This window comes from Zingiber officinale, chromosome 1B (assembly GCF_018446385.1).
Source record: "Zingiber officinale cultivar Zhangliang chromosome 1B, Zo_v1.1, whole genome shotgun sequence".
NCBI classification, from domain to species: domain Eukaryota; kingdom Viridiplantae; phylum Streptophyta; class Magnoliopsida; order Zingiberales; family Zingiberaceae; genus Zingiber; species Zingiber officinale.
In genome coordinates, this window is record NC_055986.1 from 15,627,912 (window position 1) to 15,650,442 (window position 22,531).

The following is a 22,531-nucleotide window of genomic DNA, read 5'->3' on the forward strand; positions in this document are numbered from 1 at the left end:
ACTGTCAGCAGTAGCCATCGGTAGTCCTTGTCATTATCAAGGTACAATTTCAAATAAAATCATACAATCTTCTATCGTACCGTTCATCACGTCAGTTTAGAGTTTCTGTCCGTTGATTAAATTTATAATATACTTTATCGTTTGAAATAAGTGAAGAAAATCCAACAACTAGTTTATTTTGCCAACGCGGCTCCGGCTTGGAGTCGCGGCTTACAGCTGTAGATTAATTATTTATCGAATCTACATTTATTTAATGGGAGCATTCGAACTCATTTAATTTAATTTATCGGCTATCAATATTGGATATTCAGATTTAAAATTCTTAAAAGGATATTTATAATAATTTATTAAAATATTATTATATGACCGTTTGTTAAATCGTTTGTTAAAATTCTTAAAATCTCGGCTCGAAGAGGAACCGAAGCCGGCCACTGACTCAGGCGGGGCCCTGCCACATGGGTTGCGTATCTTTGGCCGATGCGGGAGGACCCACTAAGCGCGCATCATCACCGTTTGATAGGCGGCGGTCTCCTTAGTTTAATTAATTACGACGGTAATCATTTTTTTTATTTATCTGATGCAGAGTGGCTATCTGTAGTAACTTTACAAAAGTTAGACGATTCAGATATCGAGAAAGATAAACCACCGAAGAAGGTGGGAGGCAGCCGGCAGCTGGGCCACTCACTAGCTAGGGCCGCAATAATGCTCATAATTTGAAAGAAAAAAAAAACACAAGGGACACGAGATGATGTACGGACGATGGGTGTGGCAAAAAGCCCTTTCATTTGTAGCTAGCCATCCCATCTTGGACTGATCTGTTCAGCACCGACCACCGTGACACAGACTTGAGCCGAGTGCCTCATTGGATTCCACGGATCGAGCTCTTCACATGTAAGTACAGTTATTAAGATCAAGCCAAATGAAAGCATGGAGGGGGCTGTTGTACTTGTGATCATGTTTTTTCGGAGTCATATGAAAGCATGAATCTTATTTCACTCAAAAAAAAAATAAATAAATAAATAAATAAATAACAAAGAAGATCAAGGTCTGTAAAGTAGAAGTAAGAATTGAAAACATTAGTGATATATTAAAAACAAACTAAAAGTTTTATCATCATCTAATCTAAAGAATCTAACTATCATCAATGAAAAAGATAAAATTGAAATCGATATAATAGTTATTGACGGTAATCGGATTTACCTAGTATTGAAGGCTAGCAGGATAGTATTCCTCATGGCAATAGGGCAATGTTCTTTTTAAGATCAGTCGGATAATGTTCTCCTTAAAGTCAGCAGAGCAACGTTCAACAGTACAATATTCTTCTTGAAAATCGACAGGACAATATTATGCAAGGCAATGACTTCCTTAAAGTCATCAGGACAATGTTTTTTATAAGGTCAACATGGTAATATTCCTTAAAATTAGCAAAGTAATATTCTTTATAAAACCAACAGGGCAGTATTCCTTAAAGCCAGTAGAGCAATGTTCTTAAAAAGACCAGCATGACAATGACTTCCTTAAAACCATCAAGGTTGTTGGGAGATTGTTGGTGCAATCGTTCCCAGGATCAAAGTTGACCAGTTTGACTAAATATGAGTGGAGTCGAGTTTGAGTTTCAATATTTGGGAAATATGTTGTGGACAACATATTTGAACAATATGTTATGAGACATATGAGAAAGAAGGCAAGTAGGTCATAGAAGACCGATACTTGACTGGTAAAGTCCTAATTAGGAGGGTTAGGCAATGGTAGAGTCCTAACTAGAGTTAGGTAAAGGTAAAGTCCTAACTTGAAGGTTTACCTTGTATTGAAGGTCAGCAGGGTAGTATTCCTTATACCAATAGAGCAATGTTCTTTTTAAGACCAGTCGGGGAATATTCTCCTTAAAGTCAGTAGAGCAACGTTCAACAGTATAATATTCTTCTTAAAAATTGACAAGATAATATTTTTGATAAGGCTAGTTGGGCAATGCCTTCCTTAAAGCCATCAGGACCATGTTTTTTATAAGGTTGGAATGACAATATTCCTAAAAGCCCGCAGGGCAATGTTTTTTATAAAACCAGCAGGGTAATGTTCTTAATAAGACTAGCAGGACAATGACTTCCTTAAAAAAGTCATCAGGGTTGTTGGGAGATTATTAGTACAATTGTTCCCCGGGTCAAGATTAACCAGTTTAACTAAGCTCGAGCGGAGTTAAGTTTGAGTTTCGATATTTGGACAATATGTTGTGGACAACATGTTTGGACAATATATTGTGGGACATATGAGAGAAAAGTCAAGTAGGTCACGGATGATCGATATTTGACTGGTAAAATCCTAACTAGGGGTTAAACAATGGTAAAGTCCTAACTAGGGTCCAAGTGAGTCAAGGAGAACCGCACATTGGTAAAGAAAAGTCCAAGTGGGTCAAGGAGGATCATACATTGGCAAAGAAAGTCCTAACTGTGGTTAGACAAAGAAAAGTCCAAGTGCGTCAAGGAGGACCACACGATGGCAAGGAAAGTCCTAACTGCAGTTAGGCAAGTAAATCCAAGTGGATCAGGGAGAATTGCATATTGGCAAAGGAAAGCTCTAAATATAGTTAGGTAAAGGGAAGTCCAAGTGGGTCAAGGGGGACCACACGTTGGTAAGGTTAAGTCCTAACTACGATTAAGCAAAAGAAAATCTAAGTGGGTCAAAGAGGACCACACTTGGTGAATAGCTTGCTTTGCTTCGATGATGATGATTTTGTAGTGGATAAACTCAAAGCAAGCTCCAAATGCTAACAAATAGGATTAACTTAATATCCACATTAAGAAGAGGTGACTAATCTAAGGATTCATGCTGGCCACACTCTCCACTATGAAATACACTCCTTCTCGGAATAATCCGGAGGTGGAGAAACCTCTACAACTCAAGAACATAAAATACAACTCGAAACAAGAAGTAAATACATAAATACAATTGAAAAACCTTCTTACTTGATCTCTTGTTGCTTGTGAATGCCTCTTGTAAGGTTGGAAGTGCAGTAACACTTTAACCCTAAGCTTCCAAGAACCAACGAAGAAGATGGAGTGAAGCAAAGAGAATTTCGTGTCGAGAGCTCTGCTGAAATAATACACGAAAAATCCTTTTCTAGGGTTACTGTTGGCATCTTAATCGCTTAAGTTTTTCCCTTAAGAGATTTCACCTCTGCAAGTTGCATAACGGCTATTTTTCTAAAACCTAATTGATTAGCCTAATCAATTATAAAGTTTTTTGTTTCCCACAAAGTGCTTCTTAAGTGATTGCCCTAATTGCTTAAGATGCATCTAATCGATTAGGCACCTTACTTACAAAAACTGGCTTAATCGATTACCGTAATCGATTAAGCATGCCGTAATCGATTACTCGAATCGATTATGACCTTTCTGCTTCCCCCGACAATGAGCTTAAGTGATTAGGGTAATTGCTTAAGCTATGATAATCGATTAGCCTAATCGATTACCAAACCCTAACTTCCAAACCTAAGTCTAGGATTCCTTTACCCAACATCTGGTCAACTATGACATGTTGGGACTCCTCCTTGTCTAGCATCCAGTCAATCTTAACCTGCTGGAACTTCTTTACCAAGTGTCCAATCAATATTTTGACCCACTTAGACTTTTCTCCTTATGCGAAGTGTTCGATCAATCCTTAGACCCACTTGGACTTTTCTCCTCATGCCGAGTGTCCGTCAGTTTTGACCCACTTGGACTTTCAATCACTAGATGTCTGATCAACTTTTGACCCACCTGGATTTTTAACTATCTAGCTTCACTCACCAAGACTTCCTCATTGCCTACCTTCATTCACTAGGACTTTTCACTTAGCTTTACTCATCATGATTTTCTAATTATCTAGCTTCACTCACTAAAGATTTTCACCTGGCTTCACTTATCAAGATTTTTCATCATCTAGCTTCACTTACTAAGATTTTCATTTGCCTAGTTTGTTGGAGTGTATACTAAAAGCCTAGCTTTTGGTATAAACATTTATCTAGAAATAAGAATCACATTGGTCGAATGTCTACATTTATGATAAATGTAGTTGTTCAATTAATTTATATTGTAGATGACATGGTGTGTGGTGTCACACACAGAAGATCATGTTATCAGTAGCTTATAAATTATAAACAGTAGCTCACGACCATGATGGAAAGGAACAAACCATTGGAAGGTAGTAGTGTAATTAGGTATTAGTTTATCTTGACTATATAATTACACTAGTACACTCAGAGTGTATTGAGTAGGACCATTTGAGGTCGTTTCTTTTATACTGACTTTATAAAGAAACAAAGACCTCGGTTATTATGGAAGTGTGTGCTCTTAATCCTAATGTAATAACAAGCACATATATTTGATATTTATTTCTTTAATTTATCAATGGGTGAGATTTAGTTAGTTGAATCAATAAACCGATAAGTTGGGAAATGGTATCACTTATAGTGTGTGTTGTTGATTATAGAAGGAAACCGTGTCCTAGAGATACTAGGTTGATAATGTCCTCAAGAGGAGCTCATAAAGATTGTCATGTTAAACCCTGCAGGTGGACTTAGTCCGACATGATAATAAGGTTGAGTGGTACTACTCTTGGACTTAGATATTAATTAAATGAGTTGTCAATAACTCACTTAATTAGTGGGCATTTGATATCTTAAACACAGGAGACTAACACACTCATAATAAGAAGGAGCCCAAAATGTAATTTGGGATTGGTGCGGTAGTTCAATGATAATTCTCTAGTGGAATGAATTATCATTGATAAAATTAAGTTGTGTGTTGGCGAACACGGATGCTTAATTTTATCGGGAGACCAAAACCAATTCCTCCTCTCGGTCCCTATCGTAGCCTCTTATTTGTAGAAGTTTTATACCCACCTATACCCACCTTCTATACCCACTAATAAGGGGCCGGCCAAGCTAGCTTGGGAACCAAGCTAGGGCCGGCCTAGGTATATTATTGGGTGGCCGGCCCTAGCTTGAACCCAAGCTAGTGGGGCCGGCCAAATTAAATTAAAAAGGGATTTTAATTTTAGTTTTTATTATGTGGAAGAAATAATTTTTTAAAGAGAATTAAAATTAAAATATCTCTCTTGTAAAAGATCTACAAAAGATTAAAGAAAGAGATTAGATCTCTTTCCTTATTTGTAGATTGATGAGTTATTTTATTTTCTCTTTAAAAAATTATCCACATGTTGATAAAATTAAAATTATAGAAATTTCCTTTATCAACCATGAAGAGATTTTTAAAGAGAAATTTTATTTTTAAAATTTCTGGAAACAAATTAGGAAGTTTTAATTTGTTGATTAAAACTTATCTAATTTATTTCCTCTAGAAGTGGCCGGCCATTAGAAATTAATTGGGGAAATTTTATTTTATTTCTCTCAATTAAATCATGTCAAGGAAATTAAGGAAAATTTATTGTAATTAAATTTCCTAATTTGCCTAGGCCAAGGAATATAAAAGAAGGGGTGAGGGTGCCTTCACAAGACACAACATCTATTATTCCTCTCCCTCTTTTGTTCCTTGGTGTGGCCGGCCAACCTCTCCCTCTCTTCCTCTTGTGGTGGCCGAACCCTACCCTTCTATTGGAGCTCTTGTGGTGGCCGGATACTACTCGGAGAAGAAGAAGAAGAAGGAGAGAAAGCTAGCATCTCTTGGAGCTTGGTTAGTATTTTGTTTTTCTTCCTTGGTGAAGCTTCCTCTTTGTTGGCCGAACCTAGCTAGGAGGAGAAGAAGGTGATTGGTGGTTTCTCGTCTCGGAAGATCGTTGCCCACACAACGTCCGAGGTTAGAAGAGGAATACGGTAGAAGATCAAGAGGTTTTTCTACAAGGTATAACTAGTAAATTTATTTCCGCATCATGCTAGTTATTTATGGAAATAATACCAAATACAAGAGGCTTACGTTCTAGAATTTCGAATATGTTTTTCAAGTTGTGTTCTTTTGTTTCTTTCTTTCCTTGTGATTTGATTGTTCTCTTTGGTTAACCTAAAGTTATTTTAGGAAATTAAATATTAGCTTTCTATTAAAGGTTTTGTCTAGTCGGTGGTGGTTGCTCCCATATCCAAGAAGGTCATGTGCCTCGCCACGTCAGTACTGGGAACCTTTTATGGAAATTAATATTTAATGGAATTAATAACTTAAGGAGACTTGGGTCGAACGTGTTAAGTTCCGCAGGAGATCCAAGTCAAAACCTAAAAGAACAAATAGATTAAGTTTTGGATCAAACGTGTTAAGTTCCGCAGGCGATCCAAAATTTAATTTAAAAGAACACATGGTAGCTAGGAAAAGGTTCAGACCTTTGTACAAAATTTTTGTACAGTGGAACCTATAGGTTTTCCGAGTAGCAACCAACATAGTTTTACTTACTAGATTTTTCGCTTAGCTTCACTCACCAGAAATTTTTAACTACCTGACTTCACTCACCAGGACTTTCCATCACCTAGCTTCACTCACTAGGATTTTTATTTGGCTTCACTTACCAAGATTTTCTAGTTAAGTATCCAGTCAACCTTAATATATTTTACTCTTCTTCTTTTGTCAACCATCCTGTTAATTTTGTCCTTACCTAACCTCCAATTAGGACTTTCACAGTTAAGTATCTGGTCATTCTTGACCTACTTGACTCTTCTTCACATTGAAATGGTCAAACCTTGACTAGAGGAAAATTACACCAATAATCTCCCCAAACGGATAATTGTATCTACAATATCGATATATTGTCAAATATCAAAACTCAAACAATAAGACTCAAGCTTGAGACCAAACTGGTCAACCTTGACCTAGAGAAATTACACCAACAATCTCTCCCTTTTTTGATGTTTGACAATACGTTTAAGTTAGACTCATCCACAAGCCCCAACTTTTTCTTCATGCCAAAGTATGAATGAGGATTTTTTTACATTCTCCTCTTAACATAAGAATTTCATAATCTCTCCCTATGAACATCGAAACTTTTCTAATTAAACCCTACATTCTCTCCCTGTGGGATACTTCAAACACTCTTCTTCTTAAGAGTTATCTCATGTTGTTCACAACCTCACTTATTGTTTACAACATCACTATGAATATCCCATACCATTCATTATGCCCAATGCTCACCCTTGAGCATTAATCATCCATGACAATGAAGATTTTTCATATTCCATTGTCTCCTATGCTCAACCTTGAGCATTCATAACAATGAAGGTTTTCAACCTTCAATTGTTTTGATGTAAAACAAATCTAAGTCATGTCTTTAAGTAGTAGCTCCCCTAAAAACATGCTCCAAACTTTTTGTCATTACACCAACAATAACTTGTAGTTTTAAACCTTTAGAAAATCTAAAATTTGAAGTTTTGAGGTTCAAAATTCAACTTTGAAACCAAACCTCATCCTAAACTCCGACTGTCTTCTTTTAACCAATCATTTCTTGTTTCAACAAGAAAACTACCCTTAAATGTTTGTCTAAGTACTTTCTAGGAGTAGTCATGATTAATATAACTAAACATGACTTAATCAACTTAAATAAACTTATTTAAGTTGAAATTAAGGCCTTAAGTGATTAAATAAAGCTCTAATTGCTTACAAACAACCTTAATTGATTAGCACACGCTACTAATCGATTCAACCATGTCATAATCGATTAAAGTTGGAATTTAATCAATTACCGAGTGTTAATCGATTGCTTTAATTGATCATAGTGATTGATTCCGTGAGTCACTATGTTTACGGGAATTCACCTTAATCGATTGACCTAATCGATTAAGGTATTGTAATCGATTGCCATAATCGATTATGATTTCTGAATTTATGAAATCAATTTAAGCCAAATTTCGAAAATATATAAATAATTCTACAAAATTTTAAAAATCGTGAAAATTTATGTAGGCATTATTTATGTCATATACTGTCATGGAAAAATAATTTTCTAAGAAAATATATCTCATTTTCAAATATTGACACAAAGTTGGAAACTCTTAAAAATTTCAATACTTCTTCCAAGTTTATGTCTAACTATACAATGGTGATTACTATCAAAAGATAGTTTTCACCAAGGTTTTCAAAATATTTTTGAAATCATTTTCAAAACCCAATTTCCAATCATAATCTTTGGTCTAAATGCACATGACTTGTACATTTATTTTTCTAATGATTGGATAACACATAAACTATTTATTTTGATAAAATTAAAACTCAAATGGATGCACTAAATCAACATCTTGAGTTTTGTTCACTATCCTAACATCTTACTTGTATTTAATATGCACTAAAACACATACAAGTCAGCCTATAGTCCTTGTGAGATATAAATATTGGTTTTGTCCTAATCTAAGGTATCATTCATATTTATCTAGGTATTTTAAATTGATCATCCACCTAGAATGTCATTTGTTGATTAATATCATTGTCCTTAATTACAAGGAATTAAAATAATGCATTATGATTTATGACATACATCAAGATGAGCGTTTTCAAAAAGAAAACCTACTATAGTTACATGATATATGTATGATATGACATTGTATTTTTTTTATTTTTTATAACAAATATGAATATAAAATATGATGTCATGGCATATGATGGACAAACAATCATGGCAATTTAGCATCAATAATATATCTAGATTATCTATCTAAGTATCTCTAATTAATTGTTAAATCAAAATTAATTCTAAGTTGCCCCTTTTTCTCCCAAGAAAATGTCTAAAATCTAACTTGGCATTTCTTTGACTTATCCTATTTTGTGCCAATTTAATTAAGTTCAAATCTTCAAATTTTGGCACACTTTACTCTTCCAAAAAGTAAACATTTAAAACTCCACATTTTCAAACATTAACAAAATCTTGAAAATGTCTCCAGGTGTCAACTTCATTAAGGTTGGGTTAACTATCTTTTCAATTGGAGTTGACATTCTCTAAACTCATTTAGGTTATAGAGAACAAACTCTTAGGAAGCTAAAATCTATTAGTGCTCCTTAGGTGTGCTAGGTACTCACTAGGGATAACTTCCCTGATTACCTTCCTAATGACCTTCGTAGGCTTCTTAGAAGTCTTGGTCATGCTAGACTCCTCTAGGTCAACTCTAGGGATGACTTCCCATGTGACTTTTTTAGAAACTTTCTTAGGTTTCTTAAAGGCCTTAGTTACATTAGTCTCTTCAAAGTTAACTCTAGGGATGACATCCCTTGTAATCTTGACTTGACCACTAGACTTAGGTTAGTTCCATAACTATATGGAACTATATGGTACGATGACACATCCTTTTTGGCTTTAGATTTATATCCTAAACCCTTCCTACCATTGGATGATTTTTGCCTATCTATCCCTAGGTTTTATTTATTTGACCCCTTTAAGACATTTTCTATTCTTTTAAAGGTCTTTTCTAATTTATCAAGTCTTGACCTCAAGACTTGATTTTCCTTCCTTAAATCCTTAAAATTAGATTTTTCATTAATCCTTTGGACATTTTTATTTCTAGGGTTATATCTAAAATTCTTAGAATTTTTCCCTAGACCATTTTCTACATTCTTATCCTTAGGTAAGGTGGTTCTAGCATGATATGCTACATGTTTTTTCTTAATCCTATTATGCTTTCTATTTTCATGATAAATAGTATTAAAATAATATAAACTAGACTTAGCATGTTTTTTATCATGGCTCAAAGAAATTGACTCAATAAATGATACCTTGGGTTTGCTTTTAAGAGCTTCCTTTTGAGTTAAGCTTCCTTCTTAACTCTTGGTCGGTATCTTCCTCCGTGGGCATTGACTCTAGTAATGCCCTTTTTGACTATACAAGAAGCGCACAATGTGCTCTTTACCCTTCTATATCATGGGGCCAACCTTTCTTGGCTTCTCCTTAGCCTTTGGTGTCGCTTGACCCTTCTTCTTGGTTAACTTGGAACACTTACTCTTGTAATATTCACTTTCCCTACACTCAAAACAAATAATGTGATCTTTATTAATAATAATTGAAATTATTATACCTTTGTTTGTAGGAGTGGTACATTATCCTCCATTTAATCTGGATGTAGAGGCTTCTTCTTGATCTGATATTGATGATGCATGCTCCTCCTCAATCCTTGAGGTGGATGCTTCTTCCTCTTCACCCTCGAATATTGAGCATCTCTCAACTTCCGAATCCTCATGTACATGAAACAAAGAATATGCTCCCTCTTTGCGTTTATCGTTGCACTCTATTGAGGATGGATCTTCGTGGAGCTTCACTAAATTGCTCCAAAGCTCCTTTGCATCGTGATAGTCTCCAATTTGGCTCAAAATGTTGGTCGATAATAGATTGACTAATAATTTAGTCACTTTGTCATTGGCCTCGCATATTCGAATTTGCTTCTTGCTCCAATTGCTTCTCTTGATGAGCTTGCCTTTTGAATCCTTTGGAGCTTCAAAGTTTTTCATTAGAGCAAACCATTGCTCTATCTTCATCATCAAGAAATTTTCAATCCTTGATTTCTTAAGATTGAAGCTTGCCATTGCAAATGGTGGAGGCATCCTTATGTCGAATCCGAGTTCATCTTAGAAATTCATCTTGAAGTTGAGCTCCTTTTTGATGAAGTCTTTGACTTTGTTGACTTTAAGGCTTCATCTTCTTCTTCTTCTGCTAGCTCATTGCCCTTTCCGCCGATGAGTCTGGTGAAGAGCGACCTTGCTCTGATACTTTGATACCACTTGTTGGGTCACTTAGGAGCTAGAGGGGGGGGAGGGTAAATAGCTTGTTTCGATTCAATAATGATGATTTTGCAACGAATAAACTCAAAGCAAGCTCCCAATGCTAACAAGTAGGATTTACTTTGTATCCATCTCAAGAAGAGGTGACTAATCTAAGAATTCATGCCGAGCATACTCACCACTATGAAACACACTCCTTCTTGGAACAAACTGGAGGTGGAGAAATCTCTACAACTCAAGAACAAGAAATATAACTCAAAATAAGAAGTAAATACACAAATACAAATGAAAAACCTTCTTATTTGATCTCTTGTTGCTTATAAATGCCTCTTGTAAGGTTGGAAGTGCAGCAACACTTCAGTCTTAAACTTCCAAGAACTTGCAGAGAAGATGGAGTGAAGTAGAGAGAATTTTGTGTCAAGAGTTCTGCTGAAACAGTACATAAAAACCCCTTTTCTAAGGTTATTGTTGGCGTCTTAATCTCTTAAGCTTTTCCCTTAAGTGACTCCACCTCTGCAACCTGCATAACGACTATTTTTCTAAAGCTTAATCGATTACCCTAATTGATTTAGCCTTCCTAATCGATTAGCCTAGTTGATTAAGAAGCTTTCTGTTTCCCACAGAATGCTTCTTAAACGATTGTCCTAATCACTTAAGATGTATCTAGTCGATTAGCCTGATCGATTAGTCACCTCTCTGTGCACTCACGAAAACTTACTTAATCAATTACGGTAATCAATTAAGCATGTCGTAATCAATTACCCGAATGATTATGACCCTTTCTACTTCCTGCAATAATAAGCTTAAGCGATTAGGGTAATCTTTTAAGGTATGGTAATCGATTAGCCTAATCGATTATCAAACCCTAACTCAAAACCTAAGTCTACCGTTTCCTTACCTAACATCTGGTCAACCGTGACCTGTTGGGACTCTTCCTTGCCTAGCATTCGGTCAACCTTCACTTGTTGGGACTTCTTTACCAAATGTCTGGTCAATCCTTTGACCGACTTGAACTTTACTCCTCGTGCCAAGTGTTCGGTCAATCATTTGACCCACTTAGAGTTTTCTCCTCTTGCCAAGTGTCCGGTCAATCATTTGACCCACTTAGACTTTTTTCCTCCTGTCAAATGTCCAGTCAATCCTTAGACCCACTTAGACTTTTCTCCACGTGCCCAGTGTGCGGTCAACCTTGACCCACTTGGACTTCCAATCACTAAGTGTCCGGTCAACCTTTGACCCACCTGAATTTTCAATTATCTAGCTTCACTCACCGAGACTTTCTCATTGTTTAGCTTTACTCACTAGGACTTTTCACCTGCCTTCACTTACTAGGATTTTCTAACTGCCTAGCTTACTTACTAAGGCTTTTCACCTGACTTCACTCATCAGGATTTTTCATCACCTAGCTTCACTCACTAGAATTTTCATCTGCCTAACTTCACTCACTAGGCTTTCCACCTACCTTTACTCATCAGGATTTTCTAACTGTCTGGCTTCACTTGCCAAAGACTTTCCATCATCTAGTTTCACTCATTAGGATTTTCACTTGACTTCACTTACTAGTATTTTCTAGTCAAGTATCCAGTCAACCTTGACCTACTTGACTCTTTTTTCTTCTGCCAACCATCCTATTGGTCTTGCCCTTGCTTAACCTCCAGTTAGGACTTTTCCAGTCTAATATCCAGTCATTCTTGACCTACTTGACTCTTCTTCACATAAAAACGGTCGAACCTTGACTAGAGGAGAATTATACTAATAATCTCCCCAAACAGACAATTGCACCTGCAATCTCCATATATTATCAAACATCAAAACTCAAACATCAAGACTCAAGTTTGAGTTAACTCAAGCTTAGTCAAATTGGTTAAGTTTGACGTAGAGAAATTACACCAACAGATATTATCAAAGAAAATTTTCTCAACATACATCATATCTAAATTATGTTGAATAAGTAGATACTTCTAATATGACAACATCCAAAATTTGTTTCTTTTCTTCCAACTACACTTGCAAACCCTAACAAAGTATTTATTTAATTCATCAAAACCAGCCTGAGTTTCTTGTACAAATCCATAGTTGTCTATTTCTCAATGATTTCTTCACTTAACTTAATTGATGACCAAAGTTTTCTGACCATTTTATTCTTTATGAAAACTTTCTTATTTTACCTAAAAGGGAGCTCAACTGGTAAAAAAATATGATCATTATTAAATTAAGATATCTTCCTAATTCAAGGTAATGAAATTATATTAGACTCTGTCATGCAATATGGACATGTTAATTTATCAATGATGCGCCATTCTGGCAATATTGAGTATGCTAGAAAATTATTAATCGTCCATAATAAAGTAGCATGTAGGGTGTTTTAATTACAATATCATAAATCTTCGACTTTACATTACATAATTCATTCAACTTTACAATAAGAGGTTATAAAATATATATATATATATATATATTCTCTTTCGGATTCTTTGGATCTGGAATAAGCATGGTAAAGAATATGAATTCGTCTTTCATGTACATTCATGGCGGCAAGTTATATGGTGTTAATATGACTAGCCATGATGAATATTATTATCCAAGTTGACCAAATGGATGAAACTCATCTACTAAAAGTCTTAATATTACATTATGTGGTTCCATTACAAAGGAGAAAAATATTGTATCAAGATGTTTCCATGTAGATGAGTCAGAGGGATGACACATTATCTCTCCTCATGTACATACTCATGAAGTCACCATGTGGTTTGTTGCATGTGGTTTGTTGCATGTGGTTTGTTGTTGTGGTAGATACATACACGTGTTGCAGTCTAGTAGTTAATGAAAAATAATACATAACTTTACAAGGTAACTTTTTATTCTTCTTCCCTAATATGTGACTACGCTACTTATAACGAGGGTAATTACACATTCTGCATTCAATCAGTTCATTGTCTTCATTTCAAAATATCATGCAATTGTTTATGCAACGATCATTTTTTTTACAGACAAACTTAAACCCCTAGCTAATTTTTTAGTATTGTAAAAGCTATCAATTTGTGTTATTAGCAGGGAGAAACTTTGACATCAATTGACAAATGTCATCATAATATCGTTCTAAGAAATGATGTTCTACCTTAATGTCTAATAGTCTTTCAGATAGTTGTGAATGACCAGAAGGAATATCTTCCACACTTCTCTTTCACTTGACTCTAACATACCATATAGTTTCTGAACTTTAGGTGTTAGTATTTCATTTATATTTGAATGATCAACCACATTTATCACGTCATAAATCATTGATTGTATTACATTATCATTCACTGATAATTTCTCCCACAAAAATGTAGGGCCAGATGATGAAACAACAGATGGTCCAATTGGGTCAAACACATAAGACTCTCTATGACAATAACAGTTGTAGCAATTTGAAACAAATCCATTTATACTTAGATGTACTTTCATGCATGGTATCCTAATTGTGGAAAAATTTATTTCTATATTTATAATGATTACATGAATAACGTAACTCGTCATCATTCATACACTCAGAATGACTTTTAGAGATGTTTACAAACTCTTCAACTCTATAGAAAAAATCCTGTGTGATAAATCAATTTTCTAAACTATTGTAAATCTAAGTTTTATTTATATACATTATAAACTAATAAAAAATAAATTTATAACATTATTAAACGTATAAAACTAAGCAGGCATATAGTTTAAATTTGAAAAGGATTAAATCATTAAAATCTAATAGCTAAATAATAACTTAAACTTAAACTAAATTGAACCTAAGAAGAAAAGCAATAGCACTGAGAGAGAAGATAGCAAGCAGTGGGGAGAAAATAGCTCAACTAATGAAATATATCTGAATATAATAAAGAGCTATCAAAAATTAGCTAAATACAATCATATTACATAATAACTTAACTACAAAAAGATTAGAGAAAGACAACTGACTTTAGGGTATATTTGGTTTAAGGTTATCGTTGATAATCTTAGTAGGTTATTAACCAAAATCTTATTTAGTTCAGGTAATAAATGATTTCCAATAATGAGTAATTCTCATCACGTCAGCAAAGTGGGAATACAACTTGAAATCAAAAAACCTTAGAAGCGTAAGGTTTTTCATGATTCCGGGATTAATAATTTTTTTCCATAATTACCCTCTGATTTCTTTTTCCACTCTTCTCTTCGTCCCCCCTCGTCGAGTCGCAACTTCCTCCATCTTCCTCCCTCCCTCAGTTGGCGATCGACAAAGACGTCGTGAGAAATGGCCAAAACCCCCTCCGTTGGATCGGACCTAGCTTGACCTCGTAGTCTCCTAGCTCTCTCCTCGTTTCGACGTGTCCAATCTCGTCAACGCCCTCATCCGCTTCCTTGCCTCAGTCCCCATCTCTTCTCTTGGCACTTGAAAGCCAACGTCGCCGCATCACTGGAGATCACACACGTTCTTGGCCACCATCAAGCGCCTTGGAGTTGCTCGCCTCTACTCTGATATAGACGCCTTCGGTCTTGCCCTTCCTTCCCTTCCCCTAACCGAACCACAGCTTAGCACCCTCCTCTACTTCTATGTCGAGGGTCGCATGGTCTTTGAGGTCGTCCATGTCTACACGGTCATGGGCACCACCGCGGTTCCCTCCTCTCGCCCCACAAGTACCACCTATAATCTCTTCTTCACCGCCACAAATAAGCATCTCCCACAAGAAGTGGCTCTCCTGCATCTGCCGGAGAAGAGGACCTGTCGCCGTAGTTTTTGATCAACAACTCGTCCTTTCGCTGAGGACCCTACGACCAACAACTCTCCTTCGTAAAATTCCTCATCGTCGTCGCCTCCATCCCAAGGCCGCCGCTGAGGACCCTCTCCTTCCTAGCGACTCCGTCATCGCATTCGCCATCCACTCTGATGATGACATCGGCATAGCCCGCGACGTTGGCGAGCTCGCAAGGGGATGTGAACAATGTTGGAGAAGAGGACACATTAAAAAATAATTCGAAGTGGATTTGATTTTTTTTTAATTTAAATTTTAGTTAATTATTAATCAATTCTTAACTTAATAAAATACTTTAAATAGGTTTTTTAATCCTAAAATCATTAAGGGTAATATAATAAATATTAAATTAGGTTATATCATTACCAAACACACTAGGATTATGTTTTATTCCCTGTAATTTTGATTATGTGATTATCTATACATGATAATTTGAACCAAACATACCTTTAGTATAGTAATCCTTTTCTCATTGCCACGTGATCTGATGACCGTCCAATGCTCAACTCCTTCGATATAGGATCCGAACGAATCACCTATGAGATCGCGCTAACCTAGCCTCTGTATTTAAAGAACTAATAAATTTGATAATTAGATGAGATGATTTGATTGGAATTGAAAGCATGGGAGTAAGGAAGGCCACGAAAACTCTGGTCAATGTTAAAATTTATTCAAACATTTAGGAACTTCCTACAAAAGTTTCTGAGAGTGTGAGACGACATCTATACGTAACAGGTCTCAAATTCAGACTTTCCAAATAGCAATTAAACAAGACAGCCCATTTGCAATTTAATCATGCTACTCGTTCTAAAAATTATTGGGCTACTGATTAACCACCAGAATTCCTAAAAAGTAGTACTTCAAAATCAAGAAAAATTCTTTAAACCGAAATTACCAAACCTATTTCCAAGCATGAGTTTACAATTAACAGAAAAATAATAAGGGATAGTAAGGTAATTTAATACCAGTGTCGATGACAGAACACACCCGACTTGCATAACCAGAGCCCACCCGGCACGCCCGGCCAGGCCGTGACCTTAGTGCGAGACCGTTGGCAGGCCGTGACCTCGCCACCGACAACCCACGGCTTCATGGAGAGGTCGCTGGCAAGCCGTGATCTCACTACGAGGCAATGCCCAACCTAATTAGGAGGAGATCGGGAGACAAAATCGTGTCAGCAGTCGAAATTGCATGAGAGAAGTCGAAAATTGTAACTAGTCGTCGGAGAGGGAACGGAGAGAAGTCAAATCATACCAAAGCGTGCATACCCTAGTCAACCAAATGGGTTTAATTAGCAATGAAATATAGTCTATGGCTAATGTTGTCGCTAATCAATTAATATAATTTGTAAAATCCATTAATTAGTCACCGATTTAGTGGCCGATTTAATTATCAATCGTTAATTTGCGATTGAATTTTAATCGATCACTAATTAGTGATTGATAATTAAATCGGTCGCTAAATTAGTGACGGAATTTAAACTTTGTCGTTAATTCGGTGGTTAATCGTAGGTTTTTTTATAGTGATATACCAAGCTTATTATGTAGAAAGCTCATTTATCATTAATAGCCTATTAATATTAATGAACCAATTAATGGATCAAAATATTAAATACACATTCAATAACTTAATTGAGATTTAGTTTTTTAAAAGTAATTGTTAGGTGGATTGTTAATCTTCAAGAAGTTCCCGGGCAAACAAAGACATTAGTATTTATAGTTCGGATTACATTAGCATAGCTGGTTTATAAAAAAAAAAACTCACTGTCCAAGTCAAAAAGTTAAAGCAAGCCATTAGATATTTAAGGCAACCTTTGGCGTCTAAGCTGGGAAGCTAAAAACAGACAACACCTCCAATGAGACGTCAAGAAATACCTCTGGCTATGCAAGTCAAATTGTTATATGGATCCTCATAGGAAGGAAGTAAGGTATCCATTCAAGTGAATCGGATTGGATTAGGTCAGATTGAGTTTTTTTTTTTAATCCAATCTGAATCCGATCCAAATTCGAGTTCAAACCAAAATCCTTAAATCCGAACTCGACCAACCCCACCAACCCAAACTTGACTCGGATAACCCGAAAATCCGATTAAAAAGATTTTTTTTTTAAATTATTTTTCCTATAATTTTTTACTTTTATCTCAATACCATCATTATCATACAAACATGATATTAATATACATAAAAATATTTTAATTTTTAAAATAAAATTCGATTTAACCCCAAAAAATCGACTAAACCTTATATTTAAGTCAACACAGGTCAACCCGAACTCTACCCGACCCAATCCGAAAATTTTTAACCCTCTAATCTAAACCCGATCCGAAATCGAAAATGTCCAACCCAAACCTAATTTTTTTCGAATCGACTCAAATTAGGCTGTCGGATCGAGTTGATTTTTGACACCCTAATAGGAAGGCATGATCCAACCATTATAACATACAAGTAATGAAAAATCTCTGACCATCCAATAAGAGATGAAAGGAAGGCAACAAGTCATCCAAGCCAAAATGATAGGTAAACTCTCAAACCTTAGGTTTTAAGCAAGGGCATGAGCTCCATCCAAGAGATTAGGGAATATCTCACCTTCAAGGTGAGAGATAGAAAGCTAAAATCTATAGTAAAGGCTAAAGAAACACTCATTTCCTTTTTTTCCTTTAGAGGAAATGGCATAACTTCCTTATTTCCCATGTAAGAGTTACTTGCCCACTTAAAATCCTCCTACTCCACATTGAGCTCTTAGCTATTGTCAAGAATAATGCACTCATATTATAATAGTTTTAAAAAATCTAATTAATTTGCCAAATGACTAAATAAGACCAAAAATAAAAGAATTAAGAAAAACATTATTTGAATACAATTTCAAATTAACTCAAATTAAAAGAATCCGCAAACATGTTTTCTTTGTCATGAAATTCAAAAATAATTTTTGTCCATGAATTTTAAAAACACTCTTAACTTTATCTATGATAGTCTACTAAAATTATTGCTCATGTTAAATCCTTTATATGAGATGTCCCACAAGTCCACATCTTAGACTTTATCAGAAGACTTTTGTGTTAAATTATTATTAAAATCTTGAGATATTTTGGCATATAATAAAATATTAAAAGGAATGAATAGGTCTGATGCGAATCGGACCTATTCACTTCAGACCGTGTTCATCGTCAGCGTAGATGTGAACAATAAAGGCAGGACGTGGTCTGGAGCATGTGTTCGAAGACCAAGAGACTCCCGAGTCCCAACTTTGAGGCGACCTCTCCTACCATCGTGGCCTCACCTCCGTTCACCAGCAGCACAACGCCACCCCGCTCCGGTGGGAAGTCGGGGTTCGAGGAGGTAGGGTGGAGATGGGCCAGGGGGTGAGCTGCGCCAGCTCGAGCTTCGAGCATGACTTCTTCTCGGCAGTCCAAGCTGGGAAATTGGATGTGGTGGACTGCTTCCTTAGAGAAGACCCAGCTCTTCTGCATCGCACCACCATCTACGACCGTCTGTCCGCGCTCCACATCGCCGCGGCAAATGGCTGCCTCGAGGTGAGGTCATCCCCTCCTCCTCGCTGATTTCGGCCAGATCAACGATTTTTGTTTTTGATTCGCGTGTGTTTGCAGGTTTTATCTATGCTGCTGGTCCGATCTGTGAGTCCTGACGTCGTGAATCGAGATAAACAGGTGGGAAAGAAACATAATTAGTGGATTTCCTCTATCTTACTGAAAATGGTTTCAAGAGATCTTGATCTCTTTGGATCTTCTTGTAAAATTAGACCCCGCTGATGCTGGCTGCGATGCATGGAGAGAAAGAAAGTGTGCAAAAACTACTCGATTCGGGGGCAAATGTGAGTCAGCTTACTGCTTTTTGCCAAAGTTTCTTTTTTGGGATAGTGTTTTTTTTTTTCTAATTAGTCCTGCGTGGTTAGGTCTTGATGTTTGATTCAGTGAACGGAAGAACATGCCTGCACTATGCTGCTTATTATGGTCACTCAGATTGTTTGCAGGCAATCTTATCGGCAGCAAAATCCGCGCAAGTCACTGATTCTTGGTAAGTTCCTGAAGGATCTAACAGTTCTAGGCTTTATATGGCTGAATGGATCAAGATGTTAAACTTGTTGATTTCCTGGCGTATTGGATCTGCAGGGGATTCTTGCGGTTTGTAAACTTGAGGGATGGCACAGGGGCGACGCCCTTGCACCTCGCTTCCAGGCAAAAATGCCCTAAGTGTGTCCATATTCTTTTAGAATGTGGGGCTCTCGTCTGTGCTTCAACTGGCCGATATGGGTAATTTATACACTACTAAATTCCCATCTTCGTAATTCAGCGTTTATATAGTTTCATTTGGCTGTAAGCTCAGGAGATTGCAATTTGCAGTTTTCCTGGAAGCACGCCACTACACTTTGCAGCTCGTGGGGGAAATTTGGGCTGTGTTCGTGAATTGCTTTCACGAGGTGCTGATCGGCTTCAAAGGGATGCATCAGGGTAAGTAACTGATGATATCTTTCTGGTATTTCTGATTCCACGTAGACTTTATTTTCCTTAATTAATCTTTGTGCTTGTTCTCAGGGAAATGAATCAAGGGTAAACCATAATCTAAATTAGTGCAGAAAGATCTCTGATCTCCATGTTCTTTCATATATCATTTTTTTTTTCAAATGCAATTAGTTGATGTAGTTTTCATCTTGTTTTTAGTGGAGTGATATCAGATACTTAGGTTAGAAAACTTAGGAAGTTTAATTAGTTCATATGGCCTCCCATTCTATTTGGCGTTCTCAATGTAGCTTACAAGTTTTTTATTATTGCAATTCATAGATCCAACGTTGGTCATTGTTACAGGAGACTACCATATGAGGTTGCATTGAAGCAAAATCATGGCGCATGTGCAGCTCTACTGAACCCATCTGCAGTGGAGCCTCTAGTTTGGCCGTCTGCATTAAAGTTCATTAGTGAACTTGATCTAGACACAAAAGCTCTACTGGAGGCAACTCTGATGGAGAGCAACAGAGAAAGGGAATCGAAGGTCCTGACAGCAACAACACAATCCTTGACATCTCCTGCTTGTTCAGATAAAGCATTTGATGATGATATTTCTGAGGTACTATAAATTCCTCCTTTTTCTTTCCTTCTACTACTCTGTTGCATGATCCGACAACCCTTGAATTGATTACTGCTGCAATGTCACTTTGATTTCCAGCAAAAGTATTTCATATAGAATACCAAATTTTCCTCTGCATTTTATAGTATGTTTAAGGTGACAGTTGCTTATATAATTTGTGCATCGATGTTGCTCAAATGGGTAAATTTGTAACTTAGTTGCAAATCAAGTGCATTATCAACAAGCAGAGTCATTCTCTATATCAAAGAAAAAATTTATGTAGACTGCTTTAATCATGTGAAGCATTTTATCTTTGTAATTACCTGTTCAGTCTTGTGGTTGATTATTGCTGCTATTGTACAATTAATACAGTAGAATGAGACACCATGTTACTTCTGATTCTAGTTCTTCCAGGCTTGGGCTATAAGCCATTAAGCCTCAGGTTTAAAGCGATCCATAAGATGACTACTGAAACATGTTCCAACTGACATCCAGATCACATGGCAAAGGCAGATCATGCACTTGACATTTGTCTGAATCTTTAATGGTTCAATGTTATGTTTCTTTTACCAGTGATTATAATTTAAAGGGCATAACATTATAGAAAACTTAGTTATACAAAAATATTTATTCTTCTAGGAATTTAGACCATTTCATAAATAACATCAGTTATTTCAGGACGATGACATGGATCTGTGTGCCATCTGCTTCGACCGAGTTTGCAGCATCGAGGTTAAAGATTGTAGGCATCAGATGTGTTCCCAATGCACGCTTGCCTTGTGCTGCTACAGCAAGCCAAATCCCACAAACTTGTGCTCGGCATCACCTACTTGCCCCTTTTGCCGTAGCAACATTTCTAAGCTGGCAACCATCAAGGAGAAAGACGGTGAAAGCCATGACAACACCTCAAAGACTTCCAAGCACAGGAAGCCGAGGAAGACCCAGAATTGCAGCGAGGGTACTAGTGGCTTCAACGTGCTATCTACAGCTATGGGGTCATTTGGAAGAGTAATTAATAGGAGTGACAATGTGGACAAGCTTTAGCATTATTGCATTTCAAAAGGCAACCGGCCACAGCATGGAAGACAGAAAAATAAGGTGGTTGGCAAGGTTCGGGCAGTTACAACTTCTTGTGTTCTGAATCACTAGTAAAATATAATTAATCCTCCGACAGTTTTGTGTTGGTTAGCACCTTTTTGAGCCACAAGTAATGTCTAACAGAAGGAACATACAAGTTCATCGTTAGCCTCGAGAAACCAATGTGGAATACTGAAAAGCAATTCAACAAATGCCTGCCCTCCACGAGGAAAGAACTACTGTCAATTAATGGTTCAATGTACATGGGAACACTGATGTATGTTGGTTATCATGTGACTGCTTCAGTGCAATTGCGCATGGCAGATGGGCTTCATTGTCTCAGTACTTTTCTATTTAACGTGGCAAGCATATTGTCAGTAGTAACATCTCTCTGACACGGCCCATATGGTCAAGTCTTATATTGCTGGTGGTTAGGTCATGGCAATGTGGATTGATTCTGCATCTCTTATTTGTGAGCCTTGTTCTATCCTCTGTCAGTGTTAGCTCTTATTAATTCGATTAGGTCTACTTGCATAAACTCATTTTCCATCAATTTATTCCACCAGTTCACGCAACCTGATCACTGCATTTTATTTGTCTCCTCTATGGATCGCCAGATTGAGATGAAGTCAAAAAGGCACACGTAGTTAGTGTTGAGCTACTTTGATACTGAAATGGTGATGAATTTCCATGTATTGACAAAATGTTTACTTTTTGCCTATCTTAGTGACTCAGTAGGTGTGACGGCAGGCCGGTCTGGATGTGTTTGCTGATGCTGACGCAAGACGATCATCAAATGCAGTAAAATATTATTATAAGAGTACAAATTAAATAAAAGAAAATCCATAATTAAAGACATCAAAAGACATGCTAAATTCAAACATATTAAATATAAACATCAATAGTCATGCATTGAATAGAATCTTCAAAGTTGAATCATAAATTTCATA

At 36.5% G+C, this 22,531-nt stretch overlaps 1 protein-coding gene across 1 annotated transcript; it reads left to right on the forward strand.

Annotated features, from left to right (window-relative positions):
* The first annotated feature begins 18,576 nt into the window (after positions 1-18,576).
* On the forward strand, positions 18,577-21,965 carry LOC122051485 (E3 ubiquitin-protein ligase XB3-like). The gene is made up of 8 exons (XM_042612646.1): positions 18,577-18,955; positions 19,031-19,090; positions 19,183-19,254; positions 19,336-19,457; positions 19,553-19,693; positions 19,784-19,891; positions 20,246-20,504; positions 21,183-21,965. The coding sequence occupies exons 1-8, from the start codon at positions 18,773-18,775 to the stop codon at positions 21,546-21,548; spliced, it is 1,311 nt and encodes a 436-aa protein (XP_042468580.1). The 5' UTR covers positions 18,577-18,772; the 3' UTR covers positions 21,549-21,965.
* Positions 21,966-22,531: the final 566 nt, after the last annotated feature.